This window comes from Mrakia frigida, assembly GCF_051309035.1.
Source record: "Mrakia frigida strain ATCC 22029 unplaced genomic scaffold BDY24scaffold_17, whole genome shotgun sequence".
In the NCBI taxonomy this organism is placed as follows: Eukaryota; Fungi; Basidiomycota; class Tremellomycetes; order Cystofilobasidiales; family Mrakiaceae; genus Mrakia; species Mrakia frigida.
In genome coordinates this window covers 201,978-220,681 of record NW_027481264.1, presented here as the reverse complement: position 1 = coordinate 220,681, position 18,704 = coordinate 201,978, and the positions used below count along the sequence as shown (strand labels likewise).

The window sequence follows — 18,704 nt, the reverse complement described above, 5'->3', positions numbered from 1 at the left end:
GGGGTTCCTTCACGACCAGATTCGAATCTCTGGTGGTCGTTAGGCGCTGAGTTTGGGGTGTAGAGAGATCGAAAGGAAAGGCAGGTTTGGTGGATGATTTTTGAGATGCGAAGCTGGAAGGGAGGTGAAAGTTTGAACGTAAAAGGGTTGATTTGAGGGCTCTGGAGGGACGTCGTCGAGGGAAAGATGTTGCTCGTTCTGGCTCTTCGTCTTTCTTTGGAGCTTTCCTGAAGACAGGAAGGAGCAGAACTGACTATCTAGCAGGTCACGACCTTGGCTTTAGGGATCATACCCAACGGGATGGAAAGAACGAGCGACGAGCGACGAGAGAGAAACGAGACGCGACCCACCAAAACGAGCGAGCACATGCGAGCCGACGACACGAACGAACGAAAGCAAAAAACCTCACGATACCAAGCGCACGGTACAGCCGCTCCTTTTACTATCAGATCGGAAGAGGAAGATGTACTAAGGACCCAGCACGAAGTACGAAAAACCCTCATCTACTTCCCCGACGCGTCTTCGCACCCTCTCGTCCTCCTCAAAAGTATCCCCATCCACGTCTTCTCCTCTCTCCTCTCATACGTTCCTCTCCAAATCCTTTCCCGTTTCTCTCTGACGATGCCTACCGCGCCTGAGGTTCCACAGGAGCCGAATGGGAAAACGACAGGCGAGTCGAGTCGTCGGAAAGTTGGATGCGAGCAGGAGGAAGACAATGTAGGGGAATAGAACTGAAGTTCTAGAGTTCTTCTGATGAGTTCTGGTAAGCCTTAGTGATTAGTTCGAGGTGGTCGAAGGCGGTTGCAAAGAGAGAGGTTAGAACGGAGACGGGTCGCGACGCGTCGAGAGATTCGAAGCGCAGGAGCAGGAGGAGCAGGCGGTGTTGATCGAAGAGCTGCGAGCTGAGCACTCTAGGAATGGTATAAAGCTGCGATTAATTCTTCGCTCTACAGATGAGCGTGAGAGCAAATAGAAAAACAGAGGAAGAGGAGCAAAAAGCTTGAGTCGAGCCTCGTCTTGATCGACCCGAGACGTCCCTCCTCCTTCCGTACCATTCAGTAGCACTTCTTCGAGCTCCTTTGCAGCCTATTCAGTTATTCGTCCAGCTTTTATGCTCGTGGTCAACCCTCAACTTGAACAAAATCTGCTCGAAACGGCCTGCTCGGCTCCAAGCCTTTCGAAACGCCTCTTCAACCTGACCTCGCTCTCCTTTCCTTCCTTCCTCCCAACCACAACAGTCTTCCGTCTCTCTCTTCCACCACTCTCTCTTTCTTCTTCTGCTTCCCAGCAGTCTCCTCAAACAGAGAACCAACAACCAACGCAGCGACCACCTTCTCGGCTCAACTCCTCTCCTCCCGCCAATTCGTCCCTCTTCCCACTCTCCCACCTCCCATCCAAACCCATGCTCTTCCCCACCACCCTCCTCCTCCCTATCACCCTCCTCCTCTCGAGCTTTGTAGTTTCCACGAACGGTACGTTCCAGTTCTCGTTGTCTCGTTTCTTTGCTTCCGATCCCGAGCTCGAGCTCACCATCTCCTCCTCCCTTCCCTCTCTGCTTCTTCGCAGCCGTCGAATGCAAGCCTTTCATCTGTCACGTTAGTGAGTACCCACAGCCCTTTCTATTCTTTCGGTAGCGTTTGAGAAAGCAGGAAAGGAAGGAAGGAAGGCAGGGAGGGACAGTAGGAAGCGGGACCGGACGTCGGCGCCTCTTCCCTTCCAGCATCGCCTCCTGACGCTCTGTTTTGCGCTGGCTTTTTCTGTGTGTTGTTGCGAGTAGAGGACTGCTGCAAAACTGCAGACGAGAACCTTGGTTGCAAGTTCACAGATGATCTTTCGTTCACGGGGGTGAGTGAATGTTCAGCTTTGATCTCGAGTGACTATCTGCAGGAAGGTCGGTCGTCTTGGAGGAGGATGGAAGGCTGACTCGATATGGGGATTGAAACAGTGGGGTGGGTGTCAGGAGGTTTTGAACTGAATACGAGGAGGGACGAGGCTTGCACGTTCAAGTGGTGGTGGATGGGTGGGGAGGACTCGAACGACGAACGAGGCTCGACGACGCGCTATTTTTCACGACCTTTCACGCTTCCCTCTCTCCTGAACCTGAAAATCTCCATCAATCCTCTCCATCACCATCCTCCCCTTCCTGCTGCTCCACCGCCGGAACGAAAAACCCTCTCTCCTCCCCTTCTCCTTCCGCAAACTCCTCCTTGCCCACCACCGCCCAGAACAACCTCTCCGCTTCCTTGACCGTCCTTCCAGCTTCCTCCTCCATTTCAGGCTCGCAAGAGGAAGCTGAAGGACCGCGTACGATGTGCACGTGGGCGTTGGGGTTGGGGTTGGAGGGAGGAGAGAGGCAGGTTTGGGTGTAGGTGATTTGGAAGATGGGTTGGATGGGATTGGGAGAGGACGAGAGGATTTTGGTGAGGAAGGGGAGGAGGGGTGAGGAGGTGTTGGTGGTGTTGGTTAAAGAAGGGTTGGAGGGGAGAGGGAGGGTGAGGTAGAGGATATCTGAGAAAACGGAAAGAAAGAAAGAAAAAAGGGAAGACGCGACGCGACGAGATCAGTGTTCATCGAACTCGACCGTTCCCTCCCCAGAAAAGAGCATGCTTCGAACCCCTCTCTCACCGGCAAGTTCCTGATGAACCGATGAACTCACATTGACCCCTCGGACAACTCCCCGTCCCCTCTCCAACCAGCAACGCCTGAACCGTCTCCTTCACGTCGACGTCGCTCTCCTCTCCCAAACTCCCCGGCGGGAAGACCATTAAACTCGTATCTGGTTTCTCCACCTCCATCTCCTCCTTTGCCTCCTCTCTATCTGAATCCTCGGGAGAAGCAGCGGTGGGTGGTGGGAGAGGGAAGATGGAAGGGTAGGAATCGAGGATGGCGATGCACCGAGCGAATCGGACTGTTTCGAGGGAGGTAGGGGAAGGAGGGAGGTAGTCTGGAGAGACGATGAGGTGGGAGGCGAGGATGGGATGGGTGAAGCCTTTGATTTGAAGAGAGATGGGATGGGATGGAGTTGAAGTTGAAGTCGCGTCGGAGGAGGACGACGAGGAGGGGAAATCGATGGAGGTGATGGGATGGGAGAGGATGTAGATCGCCCCGTGGACGGCAGAGAGCCTAGAGAAACGAAGAGATTCAATGAGCGATTGAAGATTGTCGAGAAGAAGGAGAGAAGACACGAACCGACAGAACCCTTGAGCGATCTCTCCTGCTCCTCCGTACTGACCGACGAGGAACGCTGAGTTCCCATATTTGCCCACTGAGCGAAGGTACGATCGAGCTCGGATGAGAGATGGGAGAGCCGGGTCTTTTGAAGGAAGGGTAAGAGCGAAGTTAGCGAGGAGAGAAGGCGAAGAAGAGGGGGAAGAGAGGGACGAACCTGACGCGGACGTGCAGTGAGCAAGAGCAAAGGTCAAAGCTCGAGCCAGATCCTCCGAGAGACTGAACGATGTCCGCAAGAAATCGAACAGAGGCATCTGCTCCTTTCCTATCAGTCCAAAGAATAAGAAATCTGGTCAGCGTTCGAAGCAAAAGGGAACGAGCTCGCGACGTTCGACTCACCTTCAATCTCGTTGCTCCCCTCAAACTCTCCCATACACCAAAGCAGCACCTTCATCAACCTCCTCTTATCCACCAATCCAACCTCCTTATCTTTGAACACATCCTCCTTGCTCCCAGGAACCTTCTTCCCTGCTCCGAGCTTGGAGTCGTAGATCGAGGTCGACTCGAGGATCCTGAAGGTCGAGTACCGGCTCACTCCGGACGAGACGAGGGTTTGGATGAGAGGAGAGACGGAAGGGACGAGGGAGGGCGATAGGTATAAGGAGTAGTTCCTTGAAGCTTGCTTGAGGGTAGGAGGGAGAGGAGGGGAGGTGTCGGAGGAGGAAGAGGAAGGGAAGGACCAGGCGAGGTCGTCGAAGCGAGCCTTCTGATTGAGGAGGTGCGTCGAGTCCTCCTCTGTAGACGGCGAGGATCTGAGTTCTGCCCAAGATATGAGCTCCGAGAGGGAAAGAGAAGCGTAGTCTCCTCCGTAATACTCGTTCTCGTCGACGTGAAGAACGGTCTTGCCAGAGTGAGCGAGAGATCTAAGGGAGGAAGGAGAAGAAAAGGTCAGCTTCGTCGAACGCTGGTGAGATGGGATGGAGAGACTCACGCTGCTGCTATAGATTCCGGAAGTCCGCATCCTAAGATGATAGCGTCGAAAGGAGGGTGGTCCAGATCCATAGTCGTCTAGAAAGGGAAGGGAGATGATGCTGACGGTTGAGGTCGACCTTCGAAACGGCCTCCCCTTTCTCGAGTTGGCACCGAACAACCATGAGCTCTTCAACTCAAGAAAGGTCAGAATCTCCTTTATCAGACTCTCGTCCGCCACGTAGCAGCTGAAACGTACTTGGGGACTGTCTCACAGATCCACGACCCGCCCTCAATCAGGTAGAGCTCTTATTCTCGTCGGTCAGCTCGTCCTCTCCTTCCCCTCCCTCCTCTCTCCTCTCTTGCTCGATCCGTCCTGATCGCCTTGCTTCGGTCTCCCTCTCATTCGACTTACAGACATCCAAAACGACTTCCTTCCTCCCAGTGGATCTCTCGCTGTACCAGAAGGACGAGCGATCCTCCCTCTCGTCCACTCCTTGATCGAGGACGGAGAGTGGGACCTCATCTGTGCGAGCTTGGTGAGTTCTAGACCTCCGTTTCTGCTTCTAATAAGGCTTGTCTAACCTCATTTCTCTCTCTCGATGTGTTTTCTATAGGACTGTGAGTCGAATCCTCTCTCGATCCGTTTCGAAAGCCCCCCTGATCCCTCGCTCCTCCGCTCTCTTCCTCTCCCTCAAGCGCATCCCTCGAACCACATCTCCTTCGCTTCTCAGCACGAAGGCCACTCAGCTTTCGAAGAGATCCATATCCCTCTCTTGAACTCGAAGGAGGGAGCTCAGACCTCTCAGATGCTTTGGTATGCTCGCACCTTTGCGTGGTCCTTTCCGCCTTGACCTTCTTCTTTCTTCCTTGTCCGGATATTCAGGCCTGATCACTGCATTCCTGAGTCTAAGGTACGTCTTTTCATCCTCTTAACTGATTCCAGCTGGACTGACGAGTCGATTCTAATTTTCGTTTCGCAGGGCTGGGAGTTGGAGGAGGGAGTCAAGACGCGTCTCGACGCGAAAGCAGCTGCTGGCCTTCCCGTTGAACTGGTTAGGAAGGTTCGTCGGCTCTTTTCCCTCTATACCCTTATGTGTTTCCTTCCTGACAATTTTTCATGCTCGTTTCCAGGGAACCAACCAAGCTCTCGACTCCTATTCAGCTTTCGCCGACGTTCTTCCTCCTCTCTCCTCTCTTCCTCTTCCCTCCCAATTTCCTCTCCCCCTCCAAATCCCCCTAAAAGCATCCAGAAACTAACACGCTGCTTCCTTCGGCTCGAAACAGAATCAATACACCTCCTTCACCTCCCTCTCTCGTCTCCTCTTCTCGACCAACATCACCCATCTCACGGTCGTCGGTCTCGCGGCCGACTACTGCGTTCGAGCGACCTGCGTCGATGCGAGGAAGTTTGGGTTCGAAGTGGAGTTGGTTTGGGAGGGGACGAAGGCTGTGGGTCAGGGTGAGGAGGTGGGGAGGAAGTTGAGGGAGGAGCTCGAGGGCGTTTGGGGAGTGAAGGTTGTTTGAGTTGAAGGCTTTTTCCTTTGAGCTATCTCGTTTTACGACATCTCGTTTATGTATGAATTCACGACAGTTCCACCCGTCTATCAAGGTTGAGAGACGGGTACAAGTAAATCAATCGCCGTCTCTGTCTTCCGTAACTCATCACGACCGTCCTTCCGTCCTCTTGTCCTCCTTCTCCCGCAAGATCTCTCCCAACCTGCCGATGATCGATTCAGATCTTCATCAAGATCTCCGTCCTACTTTTCTTTTACTATTACCCCTCCTCCGTGTCTACTTCGCTCCCAAAGCCCTCTTGAGCATCATGACCCCGCCAAACAGTCCCATCGAGACCGTCGTCACAGCGAACGTCTTCTGCCAGTGAGCGAGAGGGCTAAGGGTGTATTTGACCTGCAAGTCCCAAAACAGAACGCGTCTGGTCAGCTTGTGAGGTCGAGGGAGGAGAAGGACGAGAGAAAAGCGAGAGAGAAAAAGGAACGCACGTAAACGAGATCCTCTCCGCACTTCTCAGTGCAGAGGGACTTGACGATCTTGATAGCTGGTCGACCGAGGGAGTCGAGGTAGGTGGTGTGGATGAAGTGGGTGGGGGCGTTCTCGAGAGGGAAGGGGGTTTCGACAGAGACGTCCCTGAAGTGAGAGAAACGAAGAGACGAGGATGGTCGTCAGCGTTCGTCGTCGTCGGATTGCACGACACTCGCGAGTTGAACTGAAGCCAACTCGAGCGAGAAAGAGAAGGACAAGAACTCACTTGGCTCCCTCAGGCAAAATCACCGTGAACTCAACCTCGTCGACCGCAACGTCCGTCATCCCCGTCAAGAAAGGCACCCCCAACAAGTACTCCCCGCCGCTCAACCTCTTCAAGCTATCTCCCAAAGGAGCGTCCCACCCAACGGTGAACGTGAAGTTCCATCCTCCAGCGATAGGGTATCTCGGCCTGAGTTCGAGAACGCTTCCTTGCTCAGCAGCCGCTGGAACGCGTCGCTTGACGGTTGACGAAGAGGCGACGGTGGGAGGAGGAGAAGGTCGGAAGTTGGAGGTGGAGACGTTTCCGATGATGTCGTAGTAGTAAGGATCGGTGGCATGAGGAGGAAGGTTGAGGGAGATGTCGGAGAGGATTTGAGGAGCAGGACGACGGTAGTGCTTGGCTTGCTGGTGAGTGATTCGGGAGAAGTGACCTTTGAGACTGGTGGAGGTAAGGAAGAAGAAAAGAAAGAGATGGGAGAAGGTCAGCGAAGAGCGTTCGGAGCAGGAAGAGAGGTTCGACGCGTCGAGAGGGACGAACGTTGGGCCAGAGTTGAAGAGCACGATGTCGTCCTGGACGTTCAGGTTGTTTCCCCAGTGAGAGACCTGATGAACCAGCATCTCGGTCAGCTACTGTCAGGCTCGAGGATAAAGCAGGGGGCAAGAGAAACGACGAACCTCGACAGCCCTCTTCAAACTTCGAAGGGAGATGACCGGTGCGTCGTACTTGTAGTGGATCTCGAAGCCCTGTCCGATCTCGGTCTTGGCTGGGACGTTGTAGTAGGGTCCGAGGGTCAAGGTAGCTCCAGACTTGGTGATGGTCGAGTCTCGAGTGTATTCGGTAGGGACCTCGGAGTGGGAGAGGATGGTCGTCGTCGGTGCGCTGGCAGGAGGGAAGGAAGGGTCGAAGGAGATCGTGGTGAGCTCGCCCGAATTCTTTCGAACAGTCCCTGAAATCGTGTGGTAGGATAGCGGAGAGTCTGCTTACCGGAACTTGACTCGCTCGACGTCTGTAGGGTAAGGCGAGTGGACTCCAATGTCTCCGACGAACATGAGGTACTGATCCTCAGACTGAGCGATGGACGCTGGTTTGGCGTAGGAAGGAGCGACGAGGTGGAGGGTTGTGGTGAATGTAATGGATTCGGATGTGGAGAGAGGACTTGAGAGAATGATATGGTAGAGTCGAGAAGAGCTGGGGAGAGGAAGGGGGAGGCAAAGGTCAGCTTTCTGTGTCGAAGGAAGGAAGGGAGGAGATGGTTGAGCTGCGGCGAGGAAGGGAGATCAAAGAAGGGGTCTCTCTGTTCTCATAGACCCCCAGAGGAGTCCAAAGACTTCCCAGAAGACAACCAGGAAGCCTCGCTAGGCCGAGTGATAGTTTTGGAACCCAAAAAGAAAGGAAGGAAGCCCAAACTGACCTTCTCTCGTCCCACCTTCCTCTCCTCCATTCGAGCTGACCTCCTTCTCCTCCTCTCGCCTTCTTCTCCCTGACGTCGAACCAGCCGACTTTTGACTCCTCCTCCTTCCCAAGCCCGACAATGTACTCCGTTGCTGACTCCTGGGACGTTACTTTGGCTGTATAGGTCGTGGAAACGACAGAGATTGATCCTCCGAGCTCAATCGTTCGAACGATGGCAGTGTTTTGGAAGGAAGCTGCCGCTGAGGCGAGCAGAGGGAGAAGAGCGAGAGCGACTAGGCGAGGGAGAAGCATCTCGAGGGGAGATGGGAGGAGGGAGTGAAGCCGAGAAGAGAAGAGGAGGGTGGGAAGGAGATGGTGAGCGTTGAAGGGAGGAGGAGAAGAGTCGAGCTCGCGGCGACGAAGAGGACAGGTCGGTCGCGATGCATGCTCCTCCATTCTTGGGGCAACTTTTGGATCTGAAAAATACCACAGGACTGTAGTTGAGAGATTGTTACTTCAGATAGATCTAAAACTTTTCTCGATCTAATCTGAGAATCTCGTCTTTTCGGGCACGTCATTGTTGGATCCCAAAATCGCTGACCTGGACGCCCTCCCTCCATTCACCTTCAACACCCACCCTCTCCCTCCCTCCCCCTCTCTACTACATCATGTCGACCAAAGATTTCAAAGTCGTTCTCGGTGGTGACTTCGGTTCCGGACGAACCTCTTTCGCTACCAGGTTCCTGGACGCGAAGAAGAACAAGAAGACTCTCAAAGCCATCAAGACCGATTCTTACCCTTTGATTCTGCAAACTTCAGCTGGGGCCGCTACCTTTACTTTCTTCGATACTCTCGTTCATGCCAAAGGAGGTCTTCCCGACAACTCCTTCTTCAGGACGTCGGACGCTGCTATCCTCTTCTTCGACACCACCAACGAGACCAGGTTCGCGCCAGTCATCAGCCCTCTCAGTCCAGGAGCAACGAGCTGATCTTCCTTCTTCTCTTGATCGCAACAGCTACGAGAACCTCGTCAAGTGGTACGATGTGAGTCTTTCTTTCATTCCGCTTTGTCTTCGCTCGCATGGGAGCCCAAAGGGAGAGCACGGGCAGCCATCTCGTTCTCAGCCCTGAGCCCTCCCTCCGTTCCTTCTTCGATCTCAAGCTCATTCTTTCCCTATTTTCGCATTTTTCCAGGCCGTCGACGTCGCCAACGGACGAAAGGGGAGTGAACCTCTACCTGTGATTATCGTTGGAACCAAGGTCGACGATATCAAGGTCAGTCCAGCTCTTTGAGTGATGATGAGCTCGACGGTTTCCTTCCCTCGCCTTCCCTCGCCATCGGTCGCTTCCCTTCTCGATTCAGTTTTCTCTCTGGGTTACTGACTCTACGCTCCGGGTGTTTTGGAACTGTGCAGGCTCGAGACGTCAAAGTCAAGGACATTGAGTTCCCTCGGAAGAAGGGTCTGACCTACGTCGAGATCTCGGTGCGTCGTCTCGTCTCTCCTTTCCTCTCGTTCGCTCCTATGTTTCGTCGAGATCTGACTCTACTCCCTCACTACCCGTTTTGATCTAGGCCAAAGCCAACTACAACGTCAAGGAGCTCCTCCTGGAAGTCGTCAAGGCCTTGCTTGGGTTCGTTCCCTCTCTCCGCCTCGTTGTCTCTCCTGGATACCTCCTCTTCCTTTCCCTCCCCAGTTTCTTCGGCCACTGACTGATTTACTTCGTTTCTTACTCTTCGTTCTTGGGCCAACAGAGAGGGAACCATCCTCACCGACGAGGTCGCGCTGGAAAAGGCCTCGCTCGAGGTCGATGCCGACGCGCTGGAAAAGCTCAAGAAGGAGTACGAGGAGGCTGGGCAGTAAATTCGGGACGTTTAGCTGCGAGTTGTATGGTATTAGGTGCGATAGAAAGGATCGGACTCTGACATATACTCGGAAGGAGGCCTTGCGTCGAGTCGAAAGCGAACGCGTCGAGTTCGAGTCTGTTTGAGCTGAGCGTTCAACGTACAGGCACGCTCGCTATGGAGATTTAGAGCCGAGGGAAAAGAAGTGGGTCATAAACGTAATAGAAACGTGGCAACTGTTACAAAAAGAAGAGCCGGTCACTCGTTCGGGCGATGAGCTCGACCTAGAACTGCTGCTACTGCTGCTCTTCTCCCTGCTGCAAACCACCGGAAACCTCCTCCGCCTCGGATTCATCCGGAGAGCCTATCAAAAGTGAAGAAGAGGTCAGCTGGAGCAAGAAACGAGAGAGATGGGAGAGGATGAGACGCGACGAGCTCACCTTCCTCGATAGGTTGGCCGACGACGACTTGATGGATCTTCTGGCAGAGGCCGAGAAGTTCTGAAACCGCAAGAAAGATAAGAGTGTGGGAGTCAGAGTCTGGACGAAACAGCTTGAGGTGAATGCGATCGGAAACAAGGATGAGGAGGAAGAAAGAAAGCGAACGCACCCTCTCTCTTCTCAATCACCTCCTTGATGTGCCCCAAAAGATCCTCGAACGTCAACCACTCATCGTTAGGTCGAAGCATCGATCTCTCATACATCCATTCAAACCCTGTCGCCAACTCACTCGCCCAAATCGCGACGTCCTTCTTCTGGTCTTCCGAACCTTCCTCCTCGCTCGACAAGAACTCTCTCGCCATTCCGAGGACAGCTTCGTACGCAGGATAGTCGTGAAGCGAAACGTTCACTTGGAAGTTGAAGGCTTGACAGATTTTGGAGTAGGTAGAAAAGAGAGAGTCGGTCGCGGTGGGTTCTGCAGTGAGTCCTGCTCCGTTGGGAGGTGAGATGGGAGTTCCGAGAGAGGAGGCAGGAGGGAGACCGGAGAAGGAAGCGATGGTGAGGAGGTAGACTCGGAGAAGAGCTCCATTGGCACCTGAAGAAAAAAAGAGCACGAGGAGGAGGAGAGCAGAGTTATCGTCAGCCGAAGTCGAGACGGGAGACGAACGAAACGAGACGAGACGAAAACTCACAGTGTCTCCCCAACATCTCCACATCGTAACCCTCAGGGTTGTACTGCTGCTTGGGGTTCAGAACCAACAACAGTCTCGGAACCCAGAACGCAACCATATCGACCTGGTCTTGTCCACTCCATTCGACGTTGACCTTCCTGATTCCTCCCGTCCAGAGGTTTGGATCCTGAACGAGATCCTTTCGATTGGAGAGAGCTTCCAACTCCTCGGCGGGAGGGAGAGCAAGAACGGAGACTTCGACGGTGCTCTGGATGGGAAGGAGAAGAGCTGGATCGGAGGAGGTTCGAGGGAGTCTCTGCTCAAAAAGAAAAGGAAGGAAGCAAGTCGAGGTGAGCTTCGTCCTCCCTGCGTTCCCTTTCTTCCTCTCTCTCTTCCTTCCACAGTCCAAATAAAACTTGACGCAGACTCACCAATCTCTCGAGGAAGGGCATGACATGTTCCGGTTTTCGAAGAACGACGTGTCTGTAGAGGAGAGGACCGGCGAAGGAGAGCATCGAGTGCGAAACGAGGCACCAGCTCGAGAGGGCCGAAGCGTCGTCGGACGCATGTCGAGCGAACTGTCGAAGGATCTCGAGAGGGAAGGGAGGTGGGGAGGATGAAGACAGGTCCGAGGTAGAGAGGTTGGTGAAGGAGGAGAGAAGCTCGTCGGTGGACATGTTGAGGGAGAGGAGCAGCGATGGTCGAAGTTGGGAGCGAAACAAGGGGAAGAAGAGTCTGAAGGAAGAAGAGGTCGAGCCTTCGTCGTCAAGAGGATTTTGGGAGGTCGTTGAATTTTCGATTCGGCTTGTTGGGCTGGAGAATTTTCCGCGTTAGAGAGTGTACGAAGCAAAATATATCGAAGTACATCGAACAGGGAGGGGATGGGAGAGGTGAACAGAAAGACGACGCACGAGGCAAAGACGAGTAAGAAAGAGAGAAGAGACAGGGAAAATAGATAAATGAAGTCAAATCAGAATAATAGATACAGTAAAACCACATAGAGCGAGAGACAACCCGAACAGCGAAGCAAGCAAAGCGACAGCTCGAGAGACGCGTCGCTCGAAAGTAAGCCTCCTCTCCTCCCTCTCGAAATCCACCGGCCTCCCCATGAGGACGGCCGTCGCTTGTTGGGCTGCTGAATCCGAGGTATGGTTGGCAGCAAGAAGAAGGAGAGAGGGGAATGTCGAAGCTAGATGGCTCGTTTCCTCCCGCAGCTGACCTCACGGTTTTCGAATTTCTGCTCTTTGTTGAGAAATAGACGAGTGTTCGAGATGAGAGCTACTCGCCAAGCTCTCCATATCTTCCGTCCGACAGCTGGAGGAACTCTCGAAAAGGAAGAAGGCGCATGCAACGCGTCGCTCTTTCTCCCTCTCCCCAACTCTCCTTCCTATCTCCTCCAAGAGTCGTCAAAGCCCCATCATCATCAAAAGCAGCCCCTCCATCTACTCCAGCCTTCCCAAAGTCTAAGCAGCATAATCCACCAAATTCGCTGTAAACGTCTCCACCGGTTCCGGATCCTGCCTCGCCATCTCTACCAAACTCAACAGCTTCTTCACTCCGACGTTCAACTTCCCGTCCTCCCCGAACCCGCTCTGCTGGAGCAGATCCATACACTTCCTGTGATCTCGTTCGGAGGTGAAGAGTTCGACTTCTCGAAGGACGTGGTCGAGGGAGGCGAGGTTGTTGATGGGAGGGACTCGGATCTGCGCGTCGAAGGCGTCCGTCATTTCCATGTCGCCGAGCATGGGTCGGTTGGAGGTGGTGCAGATGACAAGGAGACGGTTTCCCTGTTTGGAGGAAGACGAGGAAGGTGTAAGTAGGGGGAGAGGGGAGAGAGGAGAGGGGAGGGAGGGAAGGGGAGAGGAGGAGGCTGACCTTCGGTGGTCGTTTCCCGATCAAGACAAGAAGAGCTTGGAGAACACTGTTGGAGAATCGAGGTCCAATGGGAACCCATTCTTTGAAAAACGAAACGAAGCCTCAGGTCAGAACAAAGCGAACCCAAGAACTCGACTTCCACTCCCGGAACGCTTCGAACTCACCCAGGATCCGCTCGATACTATCCACCACAATCACACTCAACGGAGACTTGTAACTATCCATGAACGTCTTGTTGAGGTAGGCGATCTTCTGCTGTTCCCCGAACCCGACCATGTTCTCGGGCGAGATGAGCTTGATGAACGGGAAGTCGGACTTCATGGCGATCGTAGCAGCGAGAGCAGTCTTTCCTGAGGAGGGAGGACCTGCGGGTGTACAAAAAAAGGAAGTAGAGGTGTTTAGGACGAGAGGGGGAAGCGAAGGAAAAGATGGCGAACGACGAACCGTGAATGAGCACCGAAACGAGAGGAGTCCTCTGACTCTTCCTGACCTGCTCGACGTAGAGGTTTCCGTCCTTGAGGATCGACTATACATACAACGGCAGAACCCAAAGCGTCAGCGTCGTCTCTCTCCTCCGCGTCTCTCCCTCCTCGCTCCTCAAGACTCACGTCAACTCTCGGATCGAAATGGATGATCCCGTTCTGCACGACCTGCTGAAGCTCAGCCTCCGACACTCCGAACGCAGCATGAACCTCATCGAGAGCGAGCATGAAGTCTCCTCGGCCGACCTGCATCGTATCGAGATCGTTCGAGATTCCAGCGACGGTTCCGACCTTGAAAGAAAACGACGCGTCGAATCGAGAGTCAGCTCGGCTCGTTTCGTTTCCTCTGTCCCCTTTCTCCCAGCCCCCTCCAACCCCTCACCCCCTCCCCAAATCCTCCCCTTCCCGAACTAAACCCAAAAGCACTCACTTTGATATGCCTATTCATCGCAAAACTCGTCGCACTCTTGATCAACCCTCCGATCTCTGCTCCACTGAAATTCTTCGTCACCGCCGCCAACTCCGCCACATCCACATCGGCACCCATCACTCCGTTGGTCTTCATCTTGTTGGTGTGGATGTTGAGGATCTGGAGTCGACCGTGTTCGTCCGGAAGGGAGATCTCCATGTGGACTTCGAGACGTCCTGGACGGAGAAGGGCTTCGTCGATCATGTCGAGACGGTTGGTCATTCCGATGATGAGGATGTTGTTGAGTTGGTCGACTCCGTCCATCTGAGGGGAGGGTAGTGAGGAGGGACGGTGGCAAGGGAGGAAGGGAAGGGAGGGAGGGAAGCGAAGGAGGACGAGAAGGGAGCGTGAGGAAAGGGAGAGCAGCGTAGGAGGAGGGGGAGGAGATAAATGGGTTGATAGGGAGTTGATCAGTGAGTGAGCGAGCAGATGGACAAAGGAAGAGAGATTAGACGCGTCGAGACTCACCTTCGAAAGCAACTGATTCACCACCGAGTCCCCAACACCCGTTCCTCCACCCGTCGATCCTCTCTGCTTGCAGATCGCATCCAACTCGTCGAAGATGATGATGTGAAGTCCCGACTCGTCTCCTTTGGCTTTGTACTGCAAAGCGAAAACAGAAAAGGAAGGTCAGCCGCGTCGTCCTTTCTTCCCCTCTCCTCTCTCCCTCCTCCTCTTTCCCTCGCCTCCCAACATCTTGGAATCAGATCAAGCCACTCACCTCCTTCTCAGCATCCTCGAACAACTTCCTGATGTTCTCCTCACTGGCTCCGACAAACTTGTTGAGGATCTCGGGTCCGTTGACGATCTTGGGTTCTCGAGCGTTGAGCATCTTTCCGATCTGACGAGCCATGAGCGTCTTTCCGGTTCCGGGAGGTCCGAAGAGGAGAAGACCTGCGTTAAACGAACGAACGAACGAACGAGGGGACGGGGACGGAAAGGGGAGGAGGAGGGAGTGGAAGTCAGCGAAACGAGACGAGGCGAGCTCGTCGAGGACGTGTTGACGACCGAGCTCGAAGGAAAACGGAGGAAAAGATGTAAAAATCTGGGGACGTACCCTTAACATGCTGAATCCCCAACTTCTCCACCAGTCCAGGCGGGAAAATCCTCGAGGCGAACGCTCTTCGGAAGATGGCCGAGAACTCTGAATCCAACCCTCCGATCCCCATGTCCTCGAACTTGAAGTTAGGTTGGAGGATAGCGTTAGGAGGGGCCCTGAGCAACAACAATGAAAAACATACAACGACGAGGTTAGCTCTCGCTCTACCTCTCTCTCAGCCCTCCATCCCCTCCTCCTCCCCTCCCTCGTTCGTTGCCCACTCACTTCTTCCCACTAGCCTTAATCTTGATCTTCGAGTTCCCATCCTTCACGATACTAACGTCCGTCTGAGCTGTGAGGATTCCAAAGGTAGCGGGAGGACCAGCCTTGCCCGAGAGGTCGACGACCGAGAGGGATTTGACGACGGCTTTGAGGTTGCGACCTTTGTAGTCGAAGACGATGGGTTCGTGGATGGAGAAGGGAAGGCCGGAGTAGAGCTGGTGGTTGAGAAGCGGAGAATAAGGCAAGAGGGAGGTAGGTTTAGGGGGAGTTTGAAGTGAGAAAGAAGGGGATGGGAGAGGGAGGACGAGGACGAGGACGAACGGTGATGAGATGTTGAGAGATCGCATCGGCCTGGAACGATTCCGGGTCGTCCGTTGCTGCTTTGACGAACCCGACCTGTACACAATTCAGAAGAACGTAAGCTCAAGCTCTACAGCACTCTCGTTTCTCCAAAACAACCAGCGACTCACCTCCAAATCCAACCCTCCCAACCAAGTCCCCTTCCCTCCCAAATCGACCGCTTCCACCTCAACCTCCTCTCCCAACGAGACTCCAAGCCATTGACGATGGATCCCAGAAGCCCACACTACACCGGGAGCGACGGAGGGATCGGTCCTATTAACGAAAGAAGGCAAAGCACAAGCGAAGGCAACGAAGGTCAGGGGAAGGGAGAGGTGAACGTGGAGGGAAGGAGACGAAGAGATGCTCACTTTACAGCCAGAAAGAACTGCCTGTTCACTCTGACGTACTGAGCTCCACCGAAATCGAGATCGTTCACGATCAGGCAGTTAGAGAGAGCGGTTGATTCGGTTCCCTTCTCGAGGCGGAATCTAGCGAGCAAAGAGCAACGAGAAAGAGGTGTGAGCTCATCGCTTTCGCTTCTCCTTCCATCTCGTTTCCCTCTTTCTTCTTCCTCCAAACCCATCTCGCTCAATATCCTACCAAACATGAGGCACTAACCTTCCAGACCCTCCTCCTCTAGGTTTCTCATCCGGATAGCCTCCTCTGGAAGGGAGAGGCGGACCTCTCGAGGAATGTTGAGGTCTCGAGTAGTTGGAAGGAGGTCCTTGCGATTGTTCAGGGACGCGCGAGTAAGAGGGTTGTTGGCCCGAACGAGAGTAGGGATCTTGTTGGGGTGGAGGTTGAGAAGGAGCAGAACTTCGATTGAAGAACGACATGGTGGGTGAGAGGGAAGGGAGGAGACGTGGCCGACGAGACGTTGAGCTTGTCGACACTGCGCGGGCTGAATCGCGAGTTGAGCTTGGACTGCACCTTTGGTAGTTTTCTGTGTATTCTGTAGAGTTCCTCGTATGTATAGACGAAGATCGTAGGTGGCCTTGAAGATAAAATCTAAGCTCAGCAGCAGCAGCGGAGCTCAGCTTCCTCGCCTCGGGTTCAGCCCTCTCTTCTCGTCCCTCTTCCTCTCAGTCCCTTTCCCTCGCCCTCGGCTTCGTTCTATCGATCACATAACATCACGTCCTCCACTCCCCGCTCAAGGTGCACAGCTCAGGCTTCTTCCTCTGCGTCGTCCGATCTCCTCGAACGTCTTCGTCTTCGCGCCGTCGAGGCTTCGTCGTTCCCTCTCGATTACCATGGCCTCCTCCAACAGACCTAATTCTCAAAAACACATCGAGTGAACCGTGAGATTTCGACGGGGCGGCTGAGTGAAAGGCAGGAGGAGATATGGGAGGATACGTCGCTGATCTCGACGCGACGCGTCTCTCGTTTCTCTTCCAGCCGTCTCGTTCAGCCTATGGCTCGCATCTCTATAAACCAGCTCCCCCTCCTTGAATCACGCTCTCACCTCTCACTGTAATCCATCCCCATACCCATCCGTCTTTCCGGCATTGAAGCAACTCCCTCCAAGACAGCGAGAGACGCCCAAATCTCGAATCAGGCCTGAGGAGAGGCTGCTCGCGAAACGAGCAACAAGAAACAAGTCAAGTTAGTGACGAGAAAAAAAAACGGAGTGAAGGCGAGAGGGAAAAGGGTGGAGAGAGTGATGAGGGGAGTGGGAGGAGGGATGGAGACGGAGAGGTTGGCGAACTCACGAATAAACCCATCCGTGGACAGTGACGTTGTGGCCGAGGGACCCTGAGAAGGAAGGTGTTAAAATAAAGTGTTTGTGTCAGCGAGGGGAAGGGGGGAGAGGGAGAGAGAGACAGGGGGAGAGAGTGGGGAGAGGGAGAGGGAGAAAAAGGGAGGGAGAGGGAAGACGAACATTGCGTTTGAATGAAAGTGCTGTCGGCAATGTTGTTGACTTGACGTTTGACTGCGAAAAAGGATTAAATGGGTCAGGGAGAGTCAGCGTTAAGTTGAGTAGATGAGGTGAAGAGGGAAGGATCGAAAGACAAGCGGTGAAAAGAGCGACGCGTCTACTCACCATTCTCCTCCACCCCAAGCTTCAACGAAGCATCAAAGTACCCTGGTTTCTTGATGATCAGCTCTCCCAAGTCCTCCTCCTCTGTTGAATTAAGCCCCTCTCCACCTCTCTTGTCGAAGATGTGCGAGTTCATGTCGAAAACCGTTCTTGGGTCGGAGTTGATGGTTCGTTTAGTGAGGGGCGTGTCGCTTCGTCTGGTCAGAAGGATCGGGAGCATCATGTCTCGGATAGTTTCGAGCCAGGAGGCCACGGCTGGGGGGTTGTGGGCTGGTGAAAGAGGGAGGCGGAGGGGAGGAGGAAGAGGGAAAGGAAAGGGTCAGGTTGAGAAAGGGAGGGAGCTGCAGAGAGAATGTAGGACGAACCTTCAGCGACAGTGTATCCTGCGTGACGAGCGATAACAGATTGAGCGAGAGAGTGACCCTGAGAGATTGAGAACAAGAAAGATCAGCTTGATTTGGATCGAAGGCGAACGAGACGACGCGTCGAGCGAGACTCACCTCGGAAATGCCTCCGCACCCATCATGCCCCAAGATGATGACCTTGTAGGCCTGTAGATCGGCTACAGCGTATTCTATAGACGCTCTGGCTGCTAGCTCTGTGCTGAGAACGAGGTTGGCGATGTTTCGGACCCTAGGAGGAGGACAAACAAAGCAAAAACCTTGTCGGTCGAGAAAAGAAACGACGCGTCTTGATCTGAACTCACACGAAAAGCTCCCCGCTTTTCTGACCGGCGATGAGGGAATCAGGAAGACGGGAGTCCGAGCAAGCTACGAGCACTCCGAGAGGTCGCTGTGGGGAAGCGATGGCCCGAGCAAAGGCGTCAGGGCTGGAAAAAAAGGGAGGACGACGAACGGGAAAGTCAGTCTCGTCACAACTCAAAACCTTCCACGTCTCATCTTCTCAAGAAGACGTTGATTCGAATCGAAGCTCATCGCAGAATAGTCATAGGTAGATGAACGAGCTCACTCTGTAGCATTTTGAGCTGCCGAGAGCTCCCGATTTCTCGAAAGAAGATCTCGTAGGAACGTCCCATTCCCTTTGTCGTTTCCGTCCTTGATGTGATCCCAGACCTGAGCTGAAGCCAAAGACGACAGCGTGGAGATCGTGAGAAGGAGAAGGGAGGAGGTAATGCGCATTGTGAGAGGGAGGGGAGATGGAGGCTTGAGGGAAAACAAAAAGAAAGACGAGCTCACCCTCGTTTTCGACCGGTTGAACTCTCGCGATACGACGCACCAAGCTGACCTTGGCCGCGCGATTTTTGGATTTGTATGTATAGAGTGGCCAGATTATTGACGGTGAGTAAGCTTTCAGCCTATGTATGGATCTTGGCGAGGTGTGAGCTTATTCGTGGGAGGGGAAATGCAGCGTCTCTCCGACGAGTCCGAGAAGAACCGACTCTTTCTCTTTCTCTTTCCAACTTCCTTC

General features: G+C 53.8%; 8 protein-coding genes across 8 annotated transcripts; 3 read left to right on the top strand and 5 right to left on the bottom strand.

The window, feature by feature from the left end:
• Positions 1-1,168: 1,168 nt before the first annotated feature.
• On the top strand, positions 1,169-2,090 carry BDY24DRAFT_390434 (uncharacterized protein). Its single transcript, XM_076640657.1, has 3 exons — positions 1,169-1,472; positions 1,567-1,599; positions 1,778-2,090. Exons 1-3 carry the CDS (start codon positions 1,403-1,405, stop codon positions 1,921-1,923), a joined length of 249 nt encoding a protein of 82 aa, XP_076496211.1. The 5' UTR covers positions 1,169-1,402; the 3' UTR covers positions 1,924-2,090.
• Positions 2,091-2,093: 3 nt separating this feature from the next.
• Positions 2,094-4,266, bottom strand: BDY24DRAFT_362651 (GDP dissociation inhibitor-domain-containing protein). The gene is made up of 6 exons (XM_076637886.1): positions 4,160-4,266; positions 3,568-4,091; positions 3,386-3,493; positions 3,190-3,313; positions 2,657-3,123; positions 2,094-2,508 (listed from the first exon to the last, which is right to left on the bottom strand). Exons 1-6 carry the CDS (start codon positions 4,228-4,230, stop codon positions 2,114-2,116), a joined length of 1,689 nt encoding a protein of 562 aa, XP_076496210.1. The 5' UTR covers positions 4,231-4,266; the 3' UTR covers positions 2,094-2,113.
• Positions 4,267-4,313: 47 nt separating this feature from the next.
• PNC1 (nicotinamidase) lies at positions 4,314-5,664 on the top strand (the record flags this gene model as incomplete). The annotated part of the gene is made up of 8 exons (XM_076644637.1): positions 4,314-4,343; positions 4,415-4,458; positions 4,555-4,680; positions 4,837-4,954; positions 5,024-5,051; positions 5,121-5,201; positions 5,272-5,313; positions 5,425-5,664. Exons 1-8 carry the CDS (start codon positions 4,321-4,323, stop codon positions 5,662-5,664), a joined length of 702 nt encoding a protein of 233 aa, XP_076496209.1. The 5' UTR covers positions 4,314-4,320.
• A 267-nt stretch (positions 5,665-5,931) lies between these two features.
• OST1 (dolichyl-diphosphooligosaccharide--protein glycotransferase subunit OST1) lies at positions 5,932-8,107 on the bottom strand (the record flags this gene model as incomplete). Its single annotated transcript, XM_076638110.1, has 7 exons — positions 5,932-6,048; positions 6,141-6,285; positions 6,407-6,841; positions 6,941-7,005; positions 7,078-7,282; positions 7,388-7,591; positions 7,815-8,107. 7 exons carry the CDS (start codon positions 8,105-8,107, stop codon positions 5,932-5,934), a joined length of 1,464 nt encoding a protein of 487 aa, XP_076496208.1.
• Positions 8,108-8,463: 356 nt separating this feature from the next.
• On the top strand, positions 8,464-9,657 carry BDY24DRAFT_341072 (P-loop containing nucleoside triphosphate hydrolase protein; the record flags this gene model as incomplete). The annotated part of the gene is made up of 6 exons (XM_076637428.1): positions 8,464-8,738; positions 8,812-8,839; positions 8,990-9,070; positions 9,211-9,279; positions 9,369-9,431; positions 9,553-9,657. The coding sequence occupies 6 exons, from the start codon at positions 8,464-8,466 to the stop codon at positions 9,655-9,657; spliced, it is 621 nt and encodes a 206-aa protein (XP_076496207.1).
• Positions 9,658-9,778: 121 nt separating this feature from the next.
• On the bottom strand, positions 9,779-11,472 carry BDY24DRAFT_390426 (uncharacterized protein). Its single transcript, XM_076640656.1, has 4 exons — positions 11,181-11,472; positions 10,771-11,065; positions 10,248-10,673; positions 9,779-10,138 (listed from the first exon to the last, which is right to left on the bottom strand). Exons 1-4 carry the CDS (start codon positions 11,424-11,426, stop codon positions 9,990-9,992), a joined length of 1,116 nt encoding a protein of 371 aa, XP_076496206.1. The 5' UTR covers positions 11,427-11,472; the 3' UTR covers positions 9,779-9,989.
• Positions 11,473-11,980: 508 nt separating this feature from the next.
• On the bottom strand, positions 11,981-16,084 carry SEC18 (AAA family ATPase SEC18). The gene is made up of 14 exons (XM_076645081.1): positions 15,857-16,084; positions 15,607-15,726; positions 15,367-15,511; positions 15,218-15,292; positions 14,900-15,111; positions 14,633-14,790; positions 14,297-14,469; positions 14,044-14,178; positions 13,537-13,839; positions 13,233-13,397; positions 13,069-13,150; positions 12,789-12,989; positions 12,625-12,704; positions 11,981-12,536 (listed from the first exon to the last, which is right to left on the bottom strand). Exons 1-14 carry the CDS (start codon positions 16,072-16,074, stop codon positions 12,213-12,215), a joined length of 2,391 nt encoding a protein of 796 aa, XP_076496205.1. The 5' UTR covers positions 16,075-16,084; the 3' UTR covers positions 11,981-12,212.
• Positions 16,085-16,316: 232 nt separating this feature from the next.
• On the bottom strand, positions 16,317-18,435 carry BDY24DRAFT_390417 (carbonic anhydrase). Its single transcript, XM_076640655.1, has 8 exons — positions 18,246-18,435; positions 17,983-18,105; positions 17,777-17,909; positions 17,642-17,699; positions 17,280-17,546; positions 17,118-17,168; positions 16,948-16,990; positions 16,317-16,806 (listed from the first exon to the last, which is right to left on the bottom strand). The coding sequence occupies exons 1-8, from the start codon at positions 18,413-18,415 to the stop codon at positions 16,704-16,706; spliced, it is 948 nt and encodes a 315-aa protein (XP_076496204.1). The 5' UTR covers positions 18,416-18,435; the 3' UTR covers positions 16,317-16,703.
• Between the last annotated feature and the right edge of the window lie 269 nt (positions 18,436-18,704).